The following is a 22574-nucleotide window of genomic DNA, read 5'->3' as shown; positions in this document are numbered from 1 at the left end:
TTTTTTTTCTTTTTTTTTTAAGAGATATGCATTACAGTAAGCTACTAGCATATTGAGAAGCATATATTCTTTATAATAATTTAGTTTTTATTTAAAATTATTCTCCCTGTAGATTGATAAAAACCGTAATTTAAGTCTTGGAATAGGTCACCAAATAAAGGCCAAAAGTGCCTAATATGTGGTAACTAAAGAATAATGAAAATATGCTGTTTTATATTGCAGTGATAGGAGATTAGTGTGCTTACAGGAGAGTGGTCAGCTTAAGGAAGAACAAGAAACACGCTTGGGCTTCACTGGGAAAAGAGGCAGGTCCAAAGTGAATGAGCAATAGCACTGAAACTACAAGCCACGTTTAGTTCCTTTCCTTGGGAATATTCATTGAGGGAATGAATGTTGTACATTTTTAAAGATCATAAACACTGGCAGACAAAGGCATATGATGAAGACAGTTACAAGGAAATGCTTCAAGATTTATCTCAAGTGCATGGGCCTTAGTTCTTTCATGTGTGATACTTATGCTTAAAGTCTTTGAAAGTTTTGATGAAAAATCTCTCACTATAGCTGGTTAGAGCCTGATTCAGGTGGTTCACTTACAGCACCCAACTTAACCAATGAAATGTCTATAAAGTAAGATGTGGTCTTAACAACATGGTTACCTCAGGCTATCTAATCTAGCTGCGTAAGCCCTCTATGCAATTAATGAAGAGTGAGGTATGTGCCATCAGCATGTCAGGTATATATATGAGTGAGATTCTGCCTCTGTCCTTACTTGAGTCTGTCACTGTGACATCCTTATCCCGTTCCGACTGGAACAGGACATTAGAACATTTTCACAGCGCAGAACTTGATGCAACAATCAGACCTCAAACATTTTTGAGGGCCAAATTGCTGTAAATCTGTAGTGTGAGGAGAAGCTGAGAGGATCAATGACTTTCTTCCGAGTGTCTGATAGAGCGATAGCCAAAAGTGAACATTCCTGTTTGATCTGGCCATGCTGCTCCAATTGCTGTTACCTAACTTGCCACAGCAGAAGTGAAGGATGCTGTTTGTGTTGGCGCTTCTTATTTACCAATGAGCGGAACTGCAGCTGCTTGCCATGTCCATATGCAGAAGATAAACCTTGCCAGTGTTGCCACTGCTCATGTGCAGAGCATGCAAATTGCTGGTGGTGCTGCTGCTCTTGTTCGAATAACCCAGACTGCAAATGTGACTGCTGTGGTGGGGAGAATTCAGCGTGTCAGTACTATGAAAGCAGATGCTGCAGAAGGTCTGTCTACAAACCACACCACTCAAGAGCATTAGGGACCGTTCCGTAAGTAGAGTCAGGAGCTCTCTTTTTTTTTTTTTTCTTCTTCTTCTTTCTTTCTTTTTTTCTTTTTTTCTGATTGACATTATATCTTAATGGCTGCATTTAGGAACATAAGACCCACTGGCTCACTGGAGTGCAGTTCCCAGCTATTTCAAACAACAGGATATCATCTACAAGATGATACTGAAAAGCAGAAGGGAAGGGCCAATTATTAACTATAGAAACACTAAGCTAAAGAGCAGTCAACTAAAAAGGCATTTTCCAATACCTTTGGAGAATAGCTAGCAAGCTAACAAAAGAACTCAAGATAGCGAATAGAAAGGAACTGACAGGGCTTCTGGAAATGTATGGTCTATTCCTATATAGCTAAACCAGGAAGACCAGAAGGAATTTTCTCAGTGACAGAAAACTCTTTACTGTTTCTTTCATAGTTGTTTAAAGTGACAACAGAAGCAGATAGCATGGTTGCTATTGAACATTTGGGAGAGAATGAGGGAAGGAAAACAACAGCAATATGAGTGCTAAAAAGAAATACAGCAGAGTGCCAGACTGCTGTGGTACAGAACAAGATCTACAGGAAACACTTAATACTTGTGCTCCTGTCAGGGCTCGGGAAACTCTATTAACTACTCTGGAGTAGTTTGTACTGGAGTAGTGCAAAGGTAGTATTGGATTTTTAAAAGAATAATGTCCACAGGCTCACAGGCAGGCTAGAACAATCAAGATTTGAAGATAACGGGAATTTAGCATATCCTGAAAGCCAGGCTTCTTCCATGATAAAGATAATCCAAAATGTGAAAGTCTTGGCAATTAAGATAAAAGAATCAGTGATAATAAGGCTACTACTAACACTAAGGATGATCTTCATTCATTCTATAAATTAGAAATAATTCAAATGTGATTCTCTTATAAATGATTAAAATATTAGCATGATCATATGTAAATGAGGTTTGCTAAGTGAAGCAGAAATTTCTTCGATACTTTCTGGAAATGGTAAAATGTCTAGTTGTGTCATTTTCTTAAGGACATATTCCATGTGGGAAAATGTAAAAGAAAAACATTTTGACATTTATCTTCTTAAGTTTTTATTAAAACAAGTTTCTTCTAAAAAAAATTACCAATATAGTTGTGAAAGAAAGCATTTCATACCCTATGAAACAAAATAGTGTTTCATTTGAACTGCAGAAAATATTTTTCTTCACCTTAGTTATTTGTTGTTTTCATTTTGAAAAAAATAACCAAACAAAAAAAGGAGATAAAATACACTTCAGTTTGTACTAAAGTGAACTATATTATTCTTTTTGTTTGGCAACCAGAAATAACCCAATAAATTCAGAAAGACCTGCAATGACTAAGATGTCTGTTTATTCTGTAGGATGTTTACTTTTTGGCAACTTTATTCAATAGTGAAATAATTATGAAAAAAAGCAAAGAGCAAGGTGGACTCTTGATAGTGCTAATCCAGTTGTTTAAATAAAAAATCCTGTCAGAGTAAAAGAATGACTGGCGTGCAAAGCAGAACTGCTTATATTATCAATTCACTACTTAGATGGTATCCTAATATTCAGACTGCTTATATTTTGTGTGTGGGGGGGGGTTATGTATTTTATTTAGGTCAAAAGATGTTTTGTCAAGATTCAGAACTAGAAGTGATGCATCTGTCGTTACACTGGAAAGGAACGTCTCAGGCCATGCTTTCCGTGACCAGCTTGCCTGTCCATTGTGTAAACAGTTGTTTCTCCAACCATTTATGCTGCCATGCAACCACTGCATTTGTGAGAAGTGTATAACTAAAAGCAAGAGCAAAGTTGAAGTAACTGAAAATTTTTTCATCATTATATGCCCAGTGTGTAGCAAAGCACATTGCCTCCCCTATACTAACAAAATTCAGCTGAGGAAGAATTACTTGAGAGCCAAACTAGCCAAGAAATACATGCGCAGACATGGCTTTCTGAGGTGGAGATTTGACCGTAGTGAAAGACCAGTCTATTGTCAAACATGCAGAGAGAGAAGAAGAAAGGCAACCAAAAAATGTAGAACGTGTGGAATTAATTACTGTAACGAATGTCTGCATACGTATCATGTTGAGACTGGTGCTCAAGATCACATTTTCACCAGAGCCTATCAAGAAGATCATGAACAGTGGCGCTGCTTATTGCACTGCAGCTCAAATCTCTCTGAATACTGTCTGGACGACCATGAGCTGATCTGTGAGTTCTGCAAGAACTCACTGCACAATGATCACGACACTATTCCCCTGACAGTGGCATGTTCAAGAGAGGCTGCTTCCCTCTTTGATACTATTGCAAAGTTTAAAAAAGGTTTGTATTTCTCTTGTTTCTCACATTTCCCCATGTCTCCTTGGGAAGAAAGTTTGAATGTACGCTTGACAAGGCATGTTATCCTCTAATTCTCTGCACAAGAATTGGAAAGGTGGCATATTCCCACTGTGGAGACACAAAAGGAACAAGCTCGTAATTGTGTGGCACTGTGAGCCACTCAACTATAAGAGAATGAAAGAGCTGCATGTAGAATGGAAACATAAGTATGCATCCAGGAGGGGAAGTTCCACTTCAAACTGCACCACCTAGCGTGGGATAACCACTTCCTGCTTGCATGATAGAATAAACTTTTTTTTTGTATTAGAAATTTCTCTTGAATGTCTTCCACAGGAAGCGAGTTGTCCTTCTTTAGTTAGTTTTCTGCTTATACCTGTGTTGATTAAGATGCCAAGTAGTCATCTACATTGCTCTGAGGTAGCACAGTAAAGTCACTCTTTTTATAAAAGATTTGATCCACAGCAAATAAGTGGCTGAACAGAGACTGGGATTTTATGAATTTCTTTCAATTATTTTGATCTTTGCATATAACTTCATAGATGTTGGGAACATAGTGAAGTTTGAATGGAAAATACAATTCAGGAACATAAAAGAGACCCAGAAGCAAACAACTATTAATTTTCTGATTTCCGAACAGTCCAAAGCTTGAGAAAATAAAAGATGCAGAATATTTTTTTACAAGATTATGTAATGTGACATTATTTCAAGATGTTAGCTAAATTCCACTAAAACTTACTGTCAGCCTTCAGTATTTTGGATTCCATTTCTCCATAGTTCTGTATTTTTAGTGTCCAGAGAGTAAATCACATTGTCACATAATGGGCATCAGAGGAATGTACTATCCACCACAGACAGCTATATAGGTGAACTTGCTACCATTATTTTAACTTGATACTAGCCAATTTCCAAAGACAATACAGAGCTACAATAAATTAAATTTCCACATTTTCCATATAATGGAGTAAAAATTATCAAGCACGTTTTGGGAGAGATAAATTTGAGTAAGTGAGGGAATAATAATAAAGTGGCACTTAACTGTCTAATTTTATGTACCCAAATGTGAATATTTTAACCCAAGCAAATTCCCTCAGGACTTACCAGCAGTAGAGATGAGAGCAGAAAACGAGAATCCTCACTCTGGTCTCAGGTTCAAACCAACCTGAAATCTCTTTAAGCTACAATCTGTCTTCTGCCCCTTGTAACCACATTTCAGTGTGAAATTGGAACTACTGACCTGATTCTGTTTTACAGTACGCCATGGGGTTGATAATGATCTAATGGAAGTTCTCCTGCTAAAAAATAACTTCAAAGCCTACAAGGACAGCAAAAGGAAGGAGATCAGAAATGGATTCTTAAAATTACGTATGGTTCTTCATGAACGAGAGAAGGAGATGATGGAGTTGCTTGAGAACATTGAACTTAAAAAACAGAAGGACATTTCAGAATACATAAACTATACATCCAGCCAGCTCTCGTATATGGATGGCCTTATTCAGTACTCTAAAGAGGCTCTAAAGGAGGAAAGCCAGGTTATATTTCTGCAATCTGCACACTGCTTGGTGAAAGAAATAGAAGATGCAATTGCTTCAATTTTCCAACCTAGTCCACGTCTCAGAGAAGATCCCTTAAAAAAACTTCAACTCAACTTTGATGAACTTTTAATCAATTTACGGGGACTTTTCCCTAGTAGAATAAAGCAGTCAGATAGTAGAGCAGAAAAGTATCCCTATTCCCATAACTCGGACATAATGGTTCCAAGACGTATTCCAAGCACTCATGAATTCAAGCAAGCATCATTGTTCCGAAGCCCATCTTTAAATTCCTTGTTTGATTTAGGACTAGTGACTAAAGAAACTCTTGGAAGACCAAGCTCTACACCTCCCCATTGTCCTAAGCCACGTAATGAAATGTATGCTTACTGGGATGCAGCCTGTGAAACTCCAAAAAAAGACAGAAAATATCAGAATGTTTCCTTTCCAGGTCCAGAACTGACAGACAGTGAATCTGTTACAGTCCCAGGATTTGTTGTTATCTACCAGACTGTTGTATACCCAAGGTCTGCCAAAGTAAGACATTTATAAATTCTGGATGTATACAAAAGGCTAACTAGTATCATTATATTTTCAGGCCCTTATACAGTCTGAACTCATAGGATTTTGAATAAATGAAACTGCAGTATCAGTTTAAATAATTAATTTGTAGGAGATGAGACATTTCAGCTTATAATACCTATTTATATGACATCTATAATAATACAACAATCCTATTGACTACAGTAGGAGTGTGATAGGATTCAGCTTAAGCTTCAGCTTATCTCAAAATCTCATTAGCTGAAAAGGTCCAATGCAGAGAGAAACAGATATGTTACATTTGTATTTAAATATTTGTACATCAGATTGAAGGGCAGGACCAGGATCAAATAATTTAATGTGATGACATCATGTCTGGGTGATTTTCCTCATTATACTTTTCAGAGATGATGACAAGAATAAAATGCCAGTTGCATAAGATACCAAGTGTGTACTGCAAAGTGCTGACTGCTGTCAGCATGCACTGCTTTTAGTGTGCTGGAAGAGAGTACAATGACATTCCTAGGAGGAGACTTAGCATTTTCTGAGTGAGACCAAAAGCTGCATATCTTTCATGTATATTTCGTGCTATGGTTGGAACTTCAGCTGCTTTGGCATTTAAAAAGTGAGACCTGCCAAACAAGAATTCCAAAAAAGGCAAAAATGAAAATAAGTTAAAGTTAAGAATACATAATTTGTACACTGTAGATTTTCTTCTCTTCTTAGATTTACTGGACCTGTCCCACAGAAGATGTGGATTTCTTTGAGGTAGAGTTTTATGAAGTTGTTACTATTGGTCCTGATAACATTGTCCAGACCCAACTAGCTGGTCAGCTGAGCAAAATAAAGCAACAGAACCTTGAGGTTCAACATCTGGATCCAAATACAGAATATCTTTTTAAAGTCCGTGCTGTCAATGCAAGCGGTCCAGGAGAATGGAGTGACATCTGTAAGGTACTGTAGAGTCTCCCCATACTTTATAGAGTTGTCTTAACTTTTTTTGTCTCCCATACTAGTTTTTTTCCCCACATTATTTATGAAGAAGATGGTTTTGATGAAAGATTGCTATTCAGTTTTTTAGGCAAATAATGCCGATGGTTATATTGGATTTTTCGATACATTATTATTCCTACCTCAGTTTGAATTAGCTTGCCCTACATAGGAATTTTTCTCTTTTTCTAGCAAGGGGGAATCTGTTATGATTACATCAGTTAAGTCATTGTAACTACTTATATTACTAAAGGGCTGAGCCAGCCTCTACATTATGCTCTTTGACGTACAGAATAAGAGTCTAAAGATTCAGATCCAAGAACTTTCATACTAGAACAAGATGACAATCATGAAGAAGAAAAAGAAACCAGAACTTCAGAATATTTGTTGGCACCTTTGGCCATGAGTCTCCTCTACTGTGGTTTTAGAAGAGGAGGGAAGGTGTTGAAAGAAAGATCGAAGTTAAAAGTAGAAAGTAGAAAGGTTTTCAAAAAGGTGTGGGAAGTTAAGACATTCAATAGTTTCATTTTCGTATCATCTGAACATCCTGCAGCTTCTGTCAGTGTCACTTTTAGTTTTTCAAACGTTACCCAAAAATACATATTTAATTCTTGTTTTTTCCTTGATAAATTATGGGAGTGAATTATTCTAAGAAAAGGTTTGCACACTCAGTAAAGCATGATTTGAGGAACTGTAATGCATATAAAGCAGGTGGGTTCCACGAAAAGGGAAGATTTAATTCTCTGGTTCTAACCACAACATTTCAGCCTTTTTCCCATATCAGCTGCACCCTTCCCAGGCCCTTGGTCCCTTGTCAAATTTAGAGAGTAAAAGCCTAACTTTAAAATGGTATTCAGACATCTCACTCACTTAGTGAATTCTAATGATAAATGACACCTCCCAGAACATCTCTATTCTAAAATTCTAAATCTATTCTAAAAGAAAGTATTTTCTGTTTTTCATCTGACATGTTGGAATGCTATATTGATTTTTCTTTTGAAAACATTTTTTTCTGCAGGCAACACAGTTATATTAATATTCCAAAGAAACACAAACTCCCTTAACATCTGCTGTAATTTACAAAAGCATAGAGTTCCACAGCAAATGAAAATGAGATAGTTATTTTTAAAAAAAAATCTATAAAAGTCTGTCATATATGCTATCTCTATTCTTGTTGCATAATATCAGAATATTTTTCCTACATAGAAAAACTTGGAAGAACTTCATTTAAAAGAAAATATGGCAATGAATTTTTAAAATGGATTTATGCAGAGCAGTATCACTCTGTGTGTTACATAGTTATTGAGTCTGGAAGTGAATGACTGTGATGGGTCTGAAAAATTATGGGAGCTCAGGAACCAAGCTACATGGAGGAGAAAGGTTACAGAAAGTTTTGTTAGACAGCAAGTACTATTTTATTCTTTAAACTAAAGCTGTTGCAATGTCACCAACATACAAAGTCCCACAAAATATATTATTAAATAATATTAAATATTGTTCTGAAAATACTAAATATGTATATCTCTTCTCTACTTTAATACATTCTTGTATCTTCCTTGTAGATAATGACACCAGATGAACATGGAAAAGTTCAAGGCAGGTGGGGGATTCTGAGGAATATTCAAGGTGCTCTGCATACAGATACATAGACAAAGAATCAAGCCAGGGATTCTTTTTTCATTGAAGGACTGGAAAATGTCTATGCTTTCATATGTAATTTCCCCTTTTCCACTGAAGTTAGCAGCCAGAGATCTAAAAGGGAGCTCTTTAGACTATTGCTTTCTGACAAACAAATAAATAAATAAACCTGACTTTTCCTTTATCCTTTTTTGTTCCAGACATAGCACCAAGATCCATGGAAAATGCTATGTTTTGCATAAATATACAGTATAAAACCCATTAGCCTACTTGACAGGTCTTCAAAGAAAATGAATACAGAATTTTGCAATGTTCTGATTATTACTTCCTCTGAGATGATTTAACACAGTTCATACAGACCTGCAGTAGCCTCTAACACATGTTACATATTTGCAAAGCACAGAGTGAGTTATTCTCTTCCCTCATCTGATCTCAGCCTCACACAGCTGAAGTACAATGTTCATATATGCACACAAGGAAACTGGCAACAGGCAGGATGAGAAGCCCAAGAATGAGGGCAGACAAGTGTATATCTCCTTACGCACTTGTACAATTATGGTCAGATTTTCTTGATTTTGTGAAAGTCACCTTTGTGAGATGCAGAGTATCAGTTTATTAAAAGTAGCTGCAAGTAAAATCAGGAGGAGTTACAGAAGCTCTGACTTCCTGAGCAGGCAAACTGTGGTGCAGAAGTGATAAGTAGTAATAACTAACGCTATTCTCTACTCAGGGATGGTACTGCATCGTTCCTTTCTCTCCCTCCAGCCATATCAAGCATGTGTGTATATGTAGTTATCTACTTATCTCCCTATATCTATCTACACACATCCATATGTGCTGTCCACATGTATATTTAAACATATTTATAACAACCTCTGTCCCCATTCTTTTAACTGGAGCATTTAATTGGGATAAGAAATAGGATTAGGGCAATTCTTTTAGCCCATCTAAACACCTTATATGTGTTTATGTTTATGTCTTACCTTCAGTACAGAACAAGTCCCATTATGGAAAACATGTATAATGAATACCACCCATGAAATCTTGGACCTCCTACTACCTTCCCTATGGCAAACAATAAAACTTAGATATCTATTTAATATACCCTATTTCTATGGCACCTTTCATTTCTGAAGCTCTTGTTTAGCTTTATATAGTAACTGTAAGATAGTAATATTATAGCCATGTTATGGACGGATAATGCGCTAAAGGAAGAGGCTGAACAAAAAGGCAACAATGTCATCAGCAAAGCCAAAATTTGAACTCTGAAAGCACCTGTTTCTCTTTTGTGCTAGCCAGTGAACTTTTAGTGATGCTTCAGTTAATATGTATATTCTTGCCAGGATCTCTCTTCAGTCTTTCCCTGACAGCATACTTTTCCTGTGGACACAGTCTTTAGGCAGGTGTCTAAGCCATTGAAAGTGAAAGAAGTTTACATTTTCAGTTGAACAATTAGTTCAATTTACACTTTCTATTGAACAGTTATAGGAGTGTTTGATTTTGAGAAGCTACTTTTGAAACATTTAAAAGGGAGTGGATCTCCACACATAGTACTCGTAATCTAAAAATTCTGCTAGATTTTTGCAGAAATCTAAATGTGTGACCTCTTCAGCTAGTAAAGCCTAATTACTCCTTCATGACAGTCTAAACCTCTTCCCCAGACAGCAGCATTCTACCCCAATTTCAAGGACATGTAAGTTATAGTTCCCCAGGAACCCACCCATCTGGTATTCCTTGTAGTTTATTTCTCTGTAGATGGATCAGACTGCAATTTGGAACAAGTGTACAAATTCCCTTTGCACCACAGGCTACCTATTAACTATAGCAGCCTTCTGCTCTTAAGAGGCAGCAGCTCTTAAGAGAGGTATTTTGCAGTACACAGCGCAGTGTAATGGCCAAGTAAAGCAGCAGTTCCCCTTTCGTGTAAACAGTGACTCTATTCACTTTAATAGGGCAAAATCTTATCAGTATCACACAGAGATCAGAATCAGTCCCACCCTGTAAGCTTTAAGATTTTTATTAATTGTTAAGGGGCTGCTGGAAGCCTATGTTTCCCTTCAGACAAATTACCTTTCAAACACCTCTATCTCAGCTCACTTTGCTTTTTTCTCCAGGGTTGACTCTTTTCTTTTTTTAAAAAAATGGGAGGAAAAAAAATGTGTTAAGTTCTTTACATACAGTTCAGTGCCTGCCTATTATGAGCACAGCCAAATCCCATGGTGACTGGATGTCTATAGCCCAATTTACTGTACTTCTCTCCATAAACAGGCAAAGCAAAGAATGGGACAATTTTGCTTATCTACTGCTTGCTGCCCAATTGGATGGGGAGGCAGCACCATCTCTCATCCTAGACACACATTTTTTCAGCTACATGCCTTGAAATTGAAATTTTGAGATGTTTATAAATAAATAAAAACCTGCCTGAATTTAATGCAGCGTGATATTTGCATAATTACTTTTCAAGGTAATGAGTGTAGCAGAAGCCAAAACACAGAAGGTTGAATATCTTCAGAGCAGCCTGTGCCAGTAAATAAACACACAACTCTTGTAAGTATCAAATTGCAGAGCAGTTTAGAATGAGCATAATTATTTAGGGAACAACGAGCATCTATTTGTGTTGGGCAGGTGGCCAAGGTGAATAAATGAAAGACATATATGTAATTGAATATTAGATGAGCCACTATTTCATTTAACCACAATTTGTCTCTTGGAATATCTATAGCCAACCCTTCCGAACAAAATATCACAAAATAAAGGTGGCTGTCAAATCACCTCCTCCAAAGCCAAGTTTTTACCAAAGCAAACAGCCAGGCTGAAGCAAATAATGACAATTTGATGGAAAATATTCCGGAGTGGTGGCTACCCACCTTTCTAAGTGAGGAAACGGACACCGAGATGAGCCTAACACACAGAAGTCCGGTCAATGGCGTCTCAGTCTTCCTGGCTACTCAGGTAGCCAGAGAACTGGGGACAGCCCAGAGATGCAGCTGGCTATCCTGTGCTGACACAAATCAATTAACCAACTCGCCCTGCACATCCCTAGATGTGATGGCATCAACTAATAAGCCAAGGTATTATAATGTTTTATCACCTGTTTGCTCTGTTACCCATCAGGAAGTAATTAGTAACAATATTATTCAAGGAAGTTATGATCTACGGTGTCTTCAAGAGTATTTCCAAGACCATTTTAGAACCTTGGAAAATATTGATCCCACTATCAGACATTACTGCTACACAAGAAGAGGTAGTGGTCTTTGGGGAGCCTGAATGTTTAACCAGTAACTTGGGACTGAAAATATTCAGTGTTCTGTAAACTAGCTACTGTTGGAAATGAGAAGAGACTCACACTAGACCTCTTTATAAAGAATAAAAGTGACTTGCTAGCTGAACTAAAATTCTCTGAAGTTGACAACTACAAATAAAATGTTTTAACTTAAAATAATGTTTAAGCAAATAAAACAGAGCAGGTAAATAAATAAGCTAACAGGCAATGAGCATAGCCTGTTGCAATGGTTCTGGTTTGAGCTGTAAAACTAAGTTAGGGCTGCTAAGAAATGTCCTGAAAACTGGAAGGTTGCCAATGAAAATTAAGAGAATAAAAATGAAAAAAGAACTAAAAATCAAAGTTGTTTGAATCAAGTCCATTTTATATTAAATAACCCCAAATCCACAACTTTTAGTACCCCAAAATGCTTAGGTTAAAAATCATCTTGATAAATAGCTTAAAAGTATCAGTAAAACTCAAAAATAAATATGTAGTAAAAGAAAACATAGATGCTAACATAGATGCTAATAAATAAAAATAAAAAAAGGGAAACATGTTTCCGCTCATTTAGAGCTCCTACATATTTGCTCCTGCCATAAGAAAAGAAAATCAAAAGTAATATTCTAATTGAAACAAAGTATTGGTCTAGGCACCCCTGCATTTGAAAGTTAATGGTATGCTGTTGAGATTTATGGACTGAAATTATTGGAGGATTAGTTTACAAAGAAAAGTTAAAACTACCATGAGCTTGTTCTGTTGTGGTGCTGGTGAGCTCAAGTTTTCACTGATATTGTCAGTAACCTTAAGGTATGTAACAGGTAAGTGACACTGAAGGAAGACATAAATAACAGCCTACCTACAAGGTGTAAACATCTAAGAGGAAGAGAAATAACTTGCCATGTCAAAACTGTATTCAGAAATGAGAATTGGATTGGACCTAAGTACCAAATTCAAATGAATAGTGAGTGTATGTTAAATATTGCAAAGCTTCTTGTGTTCTTCAGGGACAAAACTAATTGAGAAATAGAAAGCAGTATTTGAGACCGTCCACAAGACTAGGACTATCAGTCTCATCCAGAGTGATAACGTTTCAGCTTGAGGAACAGAGTAGAAACTTTTGGAATATAAAGACATTTACTGGAGCAGACAGTTCACAGAAAATGCAGCCCATCAGCTCAGAAAACTAAAACACTAAACTAAAAACACAAATTTCTCATCTCAATTAGGGACCTACCTAGAAGAAAATCTTTGCTGAAAGACTAGGATAGCTTGACCAGACCTAGTATCCACATTAATGTAAGTTACCTATAGCTCAAATCCTTGTAAATATTTCTGCTTCTGTTCTCTGGCATGAATTCTAGCTTTATAATTGTGGACATTTTGCTTCCTCAGTTATGTAGAGTTTGTTTCAATCATTTGGTTATTTTGCTAGATTTAGAGTACTTGAAAAAACTCATAGCAAAATTTGCTTCTTCACCAGCATTTCTTTTGCTACGTATGTGCTAGACAACTCTTCAGAGAGAAATCTTGATTGCCAAGAGCTCTCCCAGCCATGCATCAATCTTTTTAAGAGAGTAAACTGGGTTCCCCCCCAATAGTAACTAAGACAGACTCTATAAATTCTGGGATTTCAGGCTGCAAATAAAAATCTACTGGATGTGCCCTTGCATTTTTAAATGTGTTAGTTACAATGTGATTTTTGCATTACTTACTTTTACCAGTTCATGGTGGGCAACAACTCTTAGCAAATCTAAGATCAAGTAATTAATTTTGTTGCAGCATGTCAAAGGCAGTTAGAATATTCTGGAAGATCCACAAGCTGCAGGGAAAAGGTCTTCATTTTTTTTTTTTTTAAAAAAAAGACCTTCAAAGCTTGCAGTCTTCAAATCATTTAGACATGTTGGTGACTTCACTAGAAATTCTTCTTATTTTTCCAGCAAACACAGAAATGACACTGTATTTGTTGGCAATTTCAGCCTTTGAAATGTTCAGCCTTTCATCAGAAAGCCTACATAGGAAGTATTGCTACTTCATTTTTATGTCACTGAATACGTACCTGTTTTTTGCAGACAGCTCTGAATTGGCTGGCTCTTGTTCCCCAAGGGCTGTTTATCTGAAGGTTACAAGTCAGAGCAGGGGTCATAAGAAAACCTAGCCATCCAAAAACTAATTTTTGAAGCAAATTTTGAAGTTCAGAAGATAATACAAACTAATGATGCAGAACTAGATCCTCCAAGAACTCATCCTAAGCTAAAGAAGCAGCTGCTTTTGGTCATGAGCTCGAAGGGCTTTGGAAAAGACTTCCCACCAATGGCTTTCTAGATGAATAAATATTCTCATATAACTGCTCCCTGAGCGATCTGTGCAAGAACAGTAAGATTAGAGAAAAGCTCTATCCAGAGTGTTATCCACTGTTTCTAATAGTAACAACAAACAGAAGAGTCTAAGCACGAAGTGAGCACGCTGTGATATTCTCCTGGCTTAACAGTTTCTTCAGATGTGTCTTAGTATAAGAGAGCACTATATTTTCTTCTTTGAATTTGTCTACTCCTTTCTGAGACCTTGTCAACTTTTTGCCTTTATTATTCTCTTTGTAGTAAAGTGTTTCTCCCTCCTCAACAGCAAAATCAAATCAGAGTTCAGAAGCAGCAAACAGACCATCATATTGGTCACGTGTTTAAAATTTTATTCTACCAGATGAAGCATCTTATATTGCCTATCTTTTCCAAAAATGTCTACAATCAGGTAAAAATAAAATGTGGCTGAACTCAAAGAAGAAAATAAACACAGTACTGAAGTAAGACAAGGGGAATTTGTAACTGAAATGTCAAGTGAATCTAGGTAATTCTGTTTTTAAAACAAAAGCAGACTGATTCTGACAGCTTTTCTTTCTCCTGTTCTCCCCATCTTCCTGAAGGAATACTCCTCTAAAACAAGAAAATCAGCTATAAATAAAAGTGCTTCCTGGAATGGAAGTGGAGAGCTTAATATCTTGCCAAACTAATCCTCTGATAATTTGTACTTGGGGAAGCTTGATTTATTCTAATTTGCCTGGCTTTGGTGCAGTTTCTGTAAGAGCCTGTCAATAGGTGTTGACCTATGTCATGTTTGGAAACGTTCGGAATTTTAGGACGCTATGGAATATTTGGAAATTTGAAGGAAAAGAAATAATACTCACTATAAGAGTTAAGCTTTACTATTAATTGCCTGGATTGATGTAAAAATAGTCCATTTATAGTTCTTTGGAGAACCTTATTTTAAAATATTAGTACATGACTGGCTTTCTTTTGGGTCTCTCAAGTTTGCTAAGATTTATTCAGAAGTAAATTTGTGGACCAGAAAATGCCTTAGATAGTGCCTTGGAAAATGCCTTAATTCTTTTAAAAATTTTGAATACAAGTTCTCTACCTGCTACATTCAAAAAAAAATTTGCTTTAGTAAATTAAATATATTATTGTCCTTTCTCACCAGTGAAAAATAAAATAGAAATCTACCAGGACAGTAAACCATGGAGTAATTGAAGATATTGCATCTGGAAGTCAAACAGAAGAGAATAGCAAGTCCTGCATTTTCTGCACTTCTGTTAACTGACTTAACTAAGGGTCTGTTGTGGTAGGAGGTTACAAGGCAGTAAAGGAACCCATTGCTCTGTGAAGCAATTTGGTAAAAATTTTGGAGATTTTCCCTTACAGAGCTCTTTTCTCATCAGACTGTCTCCTAGTGAATCATTCACTGAGGAACAAACTTCAAAAGTCCCCTAGCTCACCACCTAGCTTTCTTACGAAACTAGAAATCAACACGAGCTTATTCAACCAAATAAACAAACATCAACATGTGTAGATTAGTTAAACACATTAAGTAGCTAAAACAAAACAAGAAAAAAAAAAACCCTCTCATCTGAGTTTATTCTTAATTAACCACAATAGACCAACCGTGCTATGCACTGCAGGAGTCTTCAGGGATCTACATTAGATTACTGTGCATCATTCAGAAATCTACCAGGAATTTTACTGGGCTACAGAAATGTTTTGCTTTACATTCCCACATGGAGTTTCTTTAGATAATCAGTCAGGGACAAAAAATTCTGTGATTGCAGGGCCATGATCTCATTGCAGTCACGGAGACATGGTGGGAGAGCCCACATGACTGGAATGCTGCCATGGATGGCTATGTGCCTTTTATGAAAGACAGGCCAGGAAGGCGAGGTGGTGAGTTACTCTTTACGTGAGAGAGCAACTGGAATGCATCCAGCTCTGCCTAGGGGTGGAGGAGGAGGAGGCAGTTGAGAGCTTGTGGGTAAAGATCAAAGGGCAGGCTAACACAGGGGACACTTGTGGGTGTCTACTACAGGCCACCTGACCAGGAAAAGGAAGTTGAAGAGGCCTTCTATAGACAGCTGGAAGCAGCCTCGAGATCACAGGCCCTGGTTCTCATGGGGGACTTCAACTACCTTGACATCTGCTGGAGGGACTACACAGCAGGGCACAAACAGTCCAGGAGGCCCCTGCAATGCAGTGATGATAACTTCTTGTCACAAATGGTGGAGGAGCCTATGAGGAATGGTGTCCTGCTGGATCTTGTCCTTACCAAGAGAGGGACGTACCAGTCCTTACCAGAGAGGGACTGCTTAGAGATGTGAAGGTTGGCAGTAGCCTTGGCTGCAGTGACCATGAGATGGCAGAGTTCATGATCCTGCAAGAAAGAAGTAAGGCAACAAGCAGGATTGCAACCCTGGACTTCAGGAGAGCAGACTTCGGGCTATTCAGAGACCTGCTTGGTGGAATCTCATGGGTTAAGACCCTAGAAGGAAGGGGTGTCCAAGAGAGCTGGCTGGTATTCAAACATCACTGCTCTTGAGCTTGGAGAAAGTGCATCCCCATGAATAAGAAGTGCAGCAAAAGGGGCAGGAGACCTGCATGGGTGAACAAGGAGCTATTGGCCAAATTCAGACAAAAGAAGAAAATACACAGAATGTGGAAGAGGAGACAGGCTACTTGGGAGAATTATAGGAATGCAGTCAGAGTATGTAGAGATGCAGCGAGGAAGGCTAAGGCCCAGCTGGAATTGAGTCTGGCAAGGGAAGTTAAGGACAACAGGAAGGGCTTCTTCAAATACATCAGCGGCAAGAGGAGGACTAGGGAAAACGTGGGCCCACTACTGAATGGGGCAGGGGCCCTGGTGACAAAGGATACAGAGAAGGCAGAATTGCTGAGTGCCTTCTTTGCTTCAGTCTTCACTGATAAGGGCAGCCCCCACGAATCCCGGAACCTGGACGTGAGGGAGAAAGTCTGGAGAAGGGAAGGCTTTTCCTTTAGTTGAGGGGGATAGGATTAGAGACCTTCTGGGCAGGCTAAACATCCACAAATCCACGGGCCCGGATGGGATGCACCCACAGGTACTGAGGGAGCTGGCGGATGTTGTTGCCAGGCTGCTCTCCATCATCTTTGAAAAGTCCTGGAGAACCGGAGAGGTGCCTGAGGACTGCAAGAAATCCAGCGTCACTCCAGTCTTCAAAAAGGGCAAGAAAGAGAACCCAGGCAACCAGAGGCTGGTCAGCCTCACCTCCATACCTGGAAAGGTGATGGAACAGCTCATTCTGGATGTCATCTCCAGACATATGGAGGAAAAGAAGGTGATCAGGAGTAGCCAGCATGGATTCACCAAGGGGAAATCCTGCTTAACCAATCTGAGAGCCTTCTCTGATGGAGTGACTGGCTGGGTAGATGAGGGCAGAGCAGTGGACGTCGTGTACCTTGACTCCAGCACGGCTTTTGACACTGTCTCCCATAACATTCTCCTAGATAAGCTCAGGAAGTGCATGTTAGACAAGTGGACAGTGAGGTGGATTGAGAACTGGCCGAAAGGCAGAGCTCAGAGGGTTGTCATCAGTGGCGTGGAGTCTAGTTGGAGGCCTGTGGCTAGTGGAGTCTCCCAGGGCTCAGTACTGGGCCCCATCCTGTTCAACCTCTTCATCAATGGCCTGGATGAGGGGACAGAGTGCCTCCTCAGCAAGTTTGCTGATGACACCAAGCTGGGAGGAGCGGCTGACACACCAGAGGGCTGCGCGGCCAGAGGGACCTGGACAGGCTGGAGAGCCAGGAGGAGAGGAACCTCACGAGGTTCAACAAGGGCAAGTGCAGGGTCCTGCACCTGGGGAGAAATAACCCTGGGCACCAGTACAAGCTGGGGGCTGACCTGCTGCAGAGCAGCTCTGCAGAGAAGGAGTGCTGGGAGTGCTGGTGGATGACAAGTTGACCATGAGCCAGCAATGTGCCCTTGTGGCCAAGAAAGCCAATGGTATCCTGGGGTGCATTGAGAAGACTGTTGCCAGCAGGTGAAGGGAGGTGATCCTGCCCCTCTACTCAGCCCTGTGAGGCCTCATCTCCAGTACTGTGTCCAGTTCTGGACTCCCCAGGACAAGAGAGACATGGAGCTACTGCAGAGAGTCCAGGGTAGGGCCACAAAGATGATCAGAGGGCTGCAGCATCTGCCCTAGGAGGAGCGACTGTGAGAGCTGGGCCTCTTCAGCCTGGGGAAGAGAAGACTGAGGGGGGATCTTATCAATGTGTATAAGCATCTGAAGGGAGGGTGTCAAGGGGGTGGGGACAAACTCTTTTCAGTTCTCCCGTGTGACAGGACAAGAGGCAATGGGCAGAAATAGAACCACAGGAAGCTCTGCCTGACCGTGAGGGGGAATTTCTTCCCTTGTGAGAGTGACGGAGCACTGGAACAGGTTGCCCAGAGAGGCAGTGGAGTCTCCTCCTCTGGAGATATTCAAGGCCTGCCTGGATGCAACCCTGTCTACCATGCTCTAGGTGACCCTGCTTGAGCAGGGGGGTTGGACTAGATGATCTCCAGAGGTCCCTTCCAACCTTACCGATTCTATGATTCTATGTAAATTCACATAATGGGTTTTCTTATCCTTACTCTCCACTGAACCTTTTCCCTAAGGTAAAAAAACAAAACAAAACAGCAACAAAAAAACCAAAAGTAATATACATCAAAAGGCTGGAAATGTCTGCCCTCTCTCAAACTCAAATCACTTCCTGTTCCCTGCTGGCAAATAGATTTGAGAAATGGAGACGTGTGATGTTTAATGCAGCACTTTGGTCTGCTGAGGATTACAGAAGGCCTCTGTGTTCTGTGGACCCCGGGTTTTAGGGCCTGCCAAAACAGAGGTACAGGCCAGCATTGTTGCAAGGTGACACAGAGGATATTCAAGAAGAGTTACATAGCAATTTGTTAGTCATGAGAAATTGGGTTAGATGTGTTTATTCTCCCTGTACTAAGAAACACTCCATTAATACACTGGCCTATTCAACTAGATTTTCTAGGCTGTATCATGCTGATATAATCATCCAGCATCTTATTAACAGTGCAAACAGCAGAGTTCAGTCCTGTCTGCTCAGGGCAGAGCTCTCCCAATCCTCTCACAACATATCTGAGGACAGATAAAATGAATATATAGCTAATGGAAGCACATCGAGTTCAGCCATTTCAGACTTGGGCAATGGAGAGTTTACTCACCTCTAATTGCCCAGACTGGACTGAAAAAAGTAAAGAAAAACCAGGCAATTTCTCTAATATATTATCATTTTTTTCCGATAATTTAAGGCTCCTTCAAACTCTACAATGCTACAGTGCTAGACTTACAATACAAAAAATTACAGTAGGAGAAGGTTTCTGCATTCTTCTTTATCACTATCTGTATGAAGACCAAGCTAGTGTGACCCTTTTGAAAGGTGTATGAAAAAGCTATATTACTTCAGGCAAGTCCATACAACTTGTGTAGATTCACAATTTCACCTAAACCTACTTACAAGTTATTTTAACACATATGGGAAATAAAAATCTTCTATGCATGGTAAAATCACATTTCCATTATTTCAATTTCCTTCTTTGATTAGCAAGAAATGCAACCAGAAATTAGAGGTGAGTAGACTCAAAGTTACCAAGTGGAGCAGGATGTAGGAAGTGAAAATTGTGTGTTACTAGAGCTTTTAATAAAACTTTGAAATTCTCCATGGAAAGCATATTCTTTGCAAAGCCCAACATTTCAGTGAAAAGCTGTTTCCAGGGAATATTTTGAGCCACCTTATGCACAAATTTTCTGCACTACAGCCTTGCACAAAGGACTGGACAGAGCTGAAGATAATGCATGTAACAACCATTTCATCACCTTCTGATACAGGTGATTTCTATCTGTCTGATGCCCACATCAGCTGTATTGTTAGTCCAATTTAGAATGCAAACCTTGGTGCTCAGCAAACAAGAAAAGTTCCTATTTGAAGGACTGTTTTCTCACCTCCTACCACTGTGAGGTTAGTCAGCACAATATTAATTGGAGGAACAGAGAGTGCCAGAGATTTGGAAAGGGCATGAGTGACAGTTGATTTGATGGTAATTGAAGGCTAATTATATCTATCTAGCAAATGATCACTGTATGTTCGGTGTTTCATTAAAAAGGATGGGACAAAACCCCTAAATTTTCTTTATTATAAAACATTTTTTCTTCTCGACTATTTTAAACAGTCCTCTTTTCTTCACACTCCTAACCCTCACATGCAGATTACATAGGGGGGTATCCACCCCTAAGTCTGGACTGAGTTCTGCTGGGTGCAGGGTACCTAAAAGCGTGTGCTTCCAGGCTTAGTGAGAACAGACTGCTGCCTTGATTTCAACATATGTTTAGGAGGGAAATGCTATCCCAGAAACATGAATAAATGGCAGATGAAGTTTAGGGCAAAAACGAAAATAGGATGTATCAACACATTTCAAACATAGACAATAGAGTTACCACAGATTGAGTGACAAGTGTATAAAAATATATATATATGAATATAGAATAAATATGATTTATATATATTCAGATATTAAATATCTGCTATGTCTTTTTGTCACCCACTATTAAATCAGAAGGATATCTAGGCTTAGGAGATAAGCTAAGCTTCAAATCCTTTATCCTAAAACTTTGCCTCCATGAGAAAAGGTCTTAATTTAGGGTACACAAATCTTTCCTATTGTTCTATTCACATTCAAACCTTTACTCTCAGTCTCATGGATTTCTTAAACCTCAGTTTAATCAGTAAATAGTTTTAACACTTCTTCTATCAAACCAATAACTATCCTTTCCTCTCTGGAGGACCCCTCTCAGGGGCTAGTGTTGTGTGCCTCTCAAGAATGAGTCATTTCCTATATGGTGGGAAACAGGACCCTATCACTATTTTATTTATTCTGGATTCTCTGTGTATACTAAGCATTAATCTGAGAAAATACTTACTTTGTTCAAATCTCAGGTGAAAGCATTTTCATACACTGAAACTATACTGCATTGCTATTTAAAAATAGAGGTTGGCAGCCATACCTTGTACAACCACATAAATGGGATTCCTGTATATTAGACATCAGCCTAATTAGATACAGTAACAATCAGATGCTTTGCATAAGTAAGGCTTTGGGCTGACTTATTTGTAATTCAAGAATACAATAATACTCAGTTTCAAATGCCTGTTCAAAATCCCTCAAAATGGGGGTTTGAAAACAGATGTAACTAAGATATTAGCATTAGTCTTTTTATTGTTTAGTGGGAAAAAGATGCTTTGTCAGAGGAGCGTATCTCCTGAAGTGACTGTCCAAAAGCTCTGAGTTACAGGTGGCAAACTGCTGCTGGGTGTAAGTTATTCAAGCCTGGCAGGAATCAAAATCTTCTGATCAGTCATCAGACACTTTATTCACTGCACAGCTGGCAGAAGCATCCATCTCCTTGGCACTCGCTCTTGGTCCGCTTAGGTATCTACTCCTCTTGTGATGTTTCTGAGGAACTAGTCCTATGCATTTAATTTTTTCCAACTGTTTTATAAAAACAAAGTAGGATCCTATTCAGCTTGTTTAATTCTACAGTTTGGAAGGGCAGAGCAGAGCTCATAGTTACAATGAGCTAGATCTGTTTGTGTATCAAGCCTAAGGTCTCATGTATACCATATGAATATCATGGATTTCAGAACTCTGATGGAAAAATACAAAGCTGTTAAGCTTTTCAGTTCAATCCATGACTACTTGATTTTCATTAAACAGGAACAAAAATCTCAGCTAAACTTTTTAAATGAGCTAATCCATTAACTAATAGTGCTATAGATTGTTCTTACAGAGAAAATGAAAGTGTTATTGCCAAACAAATCTTCCAAAAGGCTAGAGATCATACACATATTATGGTCCTTTTCAGACAGCAGAGTTCGATTTAGTGAAGCGCTTGTACAGTTCATGCTACTCGATAGATCCAACCAGTTTCAGCTGTGCTTACCGCTCAATACCATGCACCTCTCTGAGCCACACTCAGTGGCAATTAAGTCAGCAGCAGCCACTGAAACGGATATATGAGCTGTTATGCGATCAATTGCTGGTTGACATTGATGCAATGGACCTAAAGCACAGACCAGCACCGTGCATCAAAGGGCGCAGAAAAGCAGTCAGCAGTGTAGAAGGTGAAGTGATTTGGATTTATGATGTAAAGTGCACGAGAGAAACACGACCACGAGCACATCAACCAATCAACCAGCTCCCTGTGGCAAAATTCTCCTGCTGATTAAATGGAGATACAATTTCTGTTCTTTAGACTAAGGGGTAATTCCTTCCATCCATAGGAAAAAAAACGCTGCTGAATGTGTAGCTATTAAATCACATTGGAGATATGACTTGAGGAAGGACCTGTTCCCTCATGTGACAGGTTGACAGCAAACTGGCTGGAGGAAAGGTGGAGCAGCATTCTCTAAATGGATTTATAATTTGGTAATTTGTTAAATTATTGACATGAATAGGCTGTGTCACTCATTTACATTGATATCTATATCAACAAAATAGATCCCTTAAGACCATCCCAGGCTTGTACATGTGTCAGCAACACTTAAATTATTCCTAAAGATCTAGCAATATCTGACTGAGAAGAGTTAGTCCTGTCTGTAGGCAGC

At 38.9% G+C, this 22574-nt stretch overlaps 1 protein-coding gene across 1 annotated transcript; it reads left to right on the top strand.

Moving 5' to 3' along the window:
- Positions 1 to 926: 926 nt before the first annotated feature.
- TRIM42 (tripartite motif containing 42) lies at positions 927 to 22192 on the top strand. Its single transcript, XM_062583068.1, has 7 exons — positions 927 to 1312; positions 2924 to 3630; positions 4900 to 5714; positions 6444 to 6671; positions 8270 to 8307; positions 14247 to 14355; positions 21833 to 22192. The coding sequence occupies exons 1-7, from the start codon at positions 927 to 929 to the stop codon at positions 22190 to 22192; spliced, it is 2643 nt and encodes an 880-aa protein (XP_062439052.1).
- The last annotated feature ends 382 nt before the right edge of the window (positions 22193 to 22574 follow it).

This window comes from Rhea pennata, chromosome 9 (assembly GCF_028389875.1).
Source record: "Rhea pennata isolate bPtePen1 chromosome 9, bPtePen1.pri, whole genome shotgun sequence".
In the NCBI taxonomy this organism is placed as follows: domain Eukaryota; kingdom Metazoa; phylum Chordata; class Aves; order Rheiformes; family Rheidae; genus Rhea; species Rhea pennata.
The sequence above is the reverse complement of the archived record's forward strand: the minus strand, read 5'-3'. Positions and strand labels throughout refer to the sequence as shown.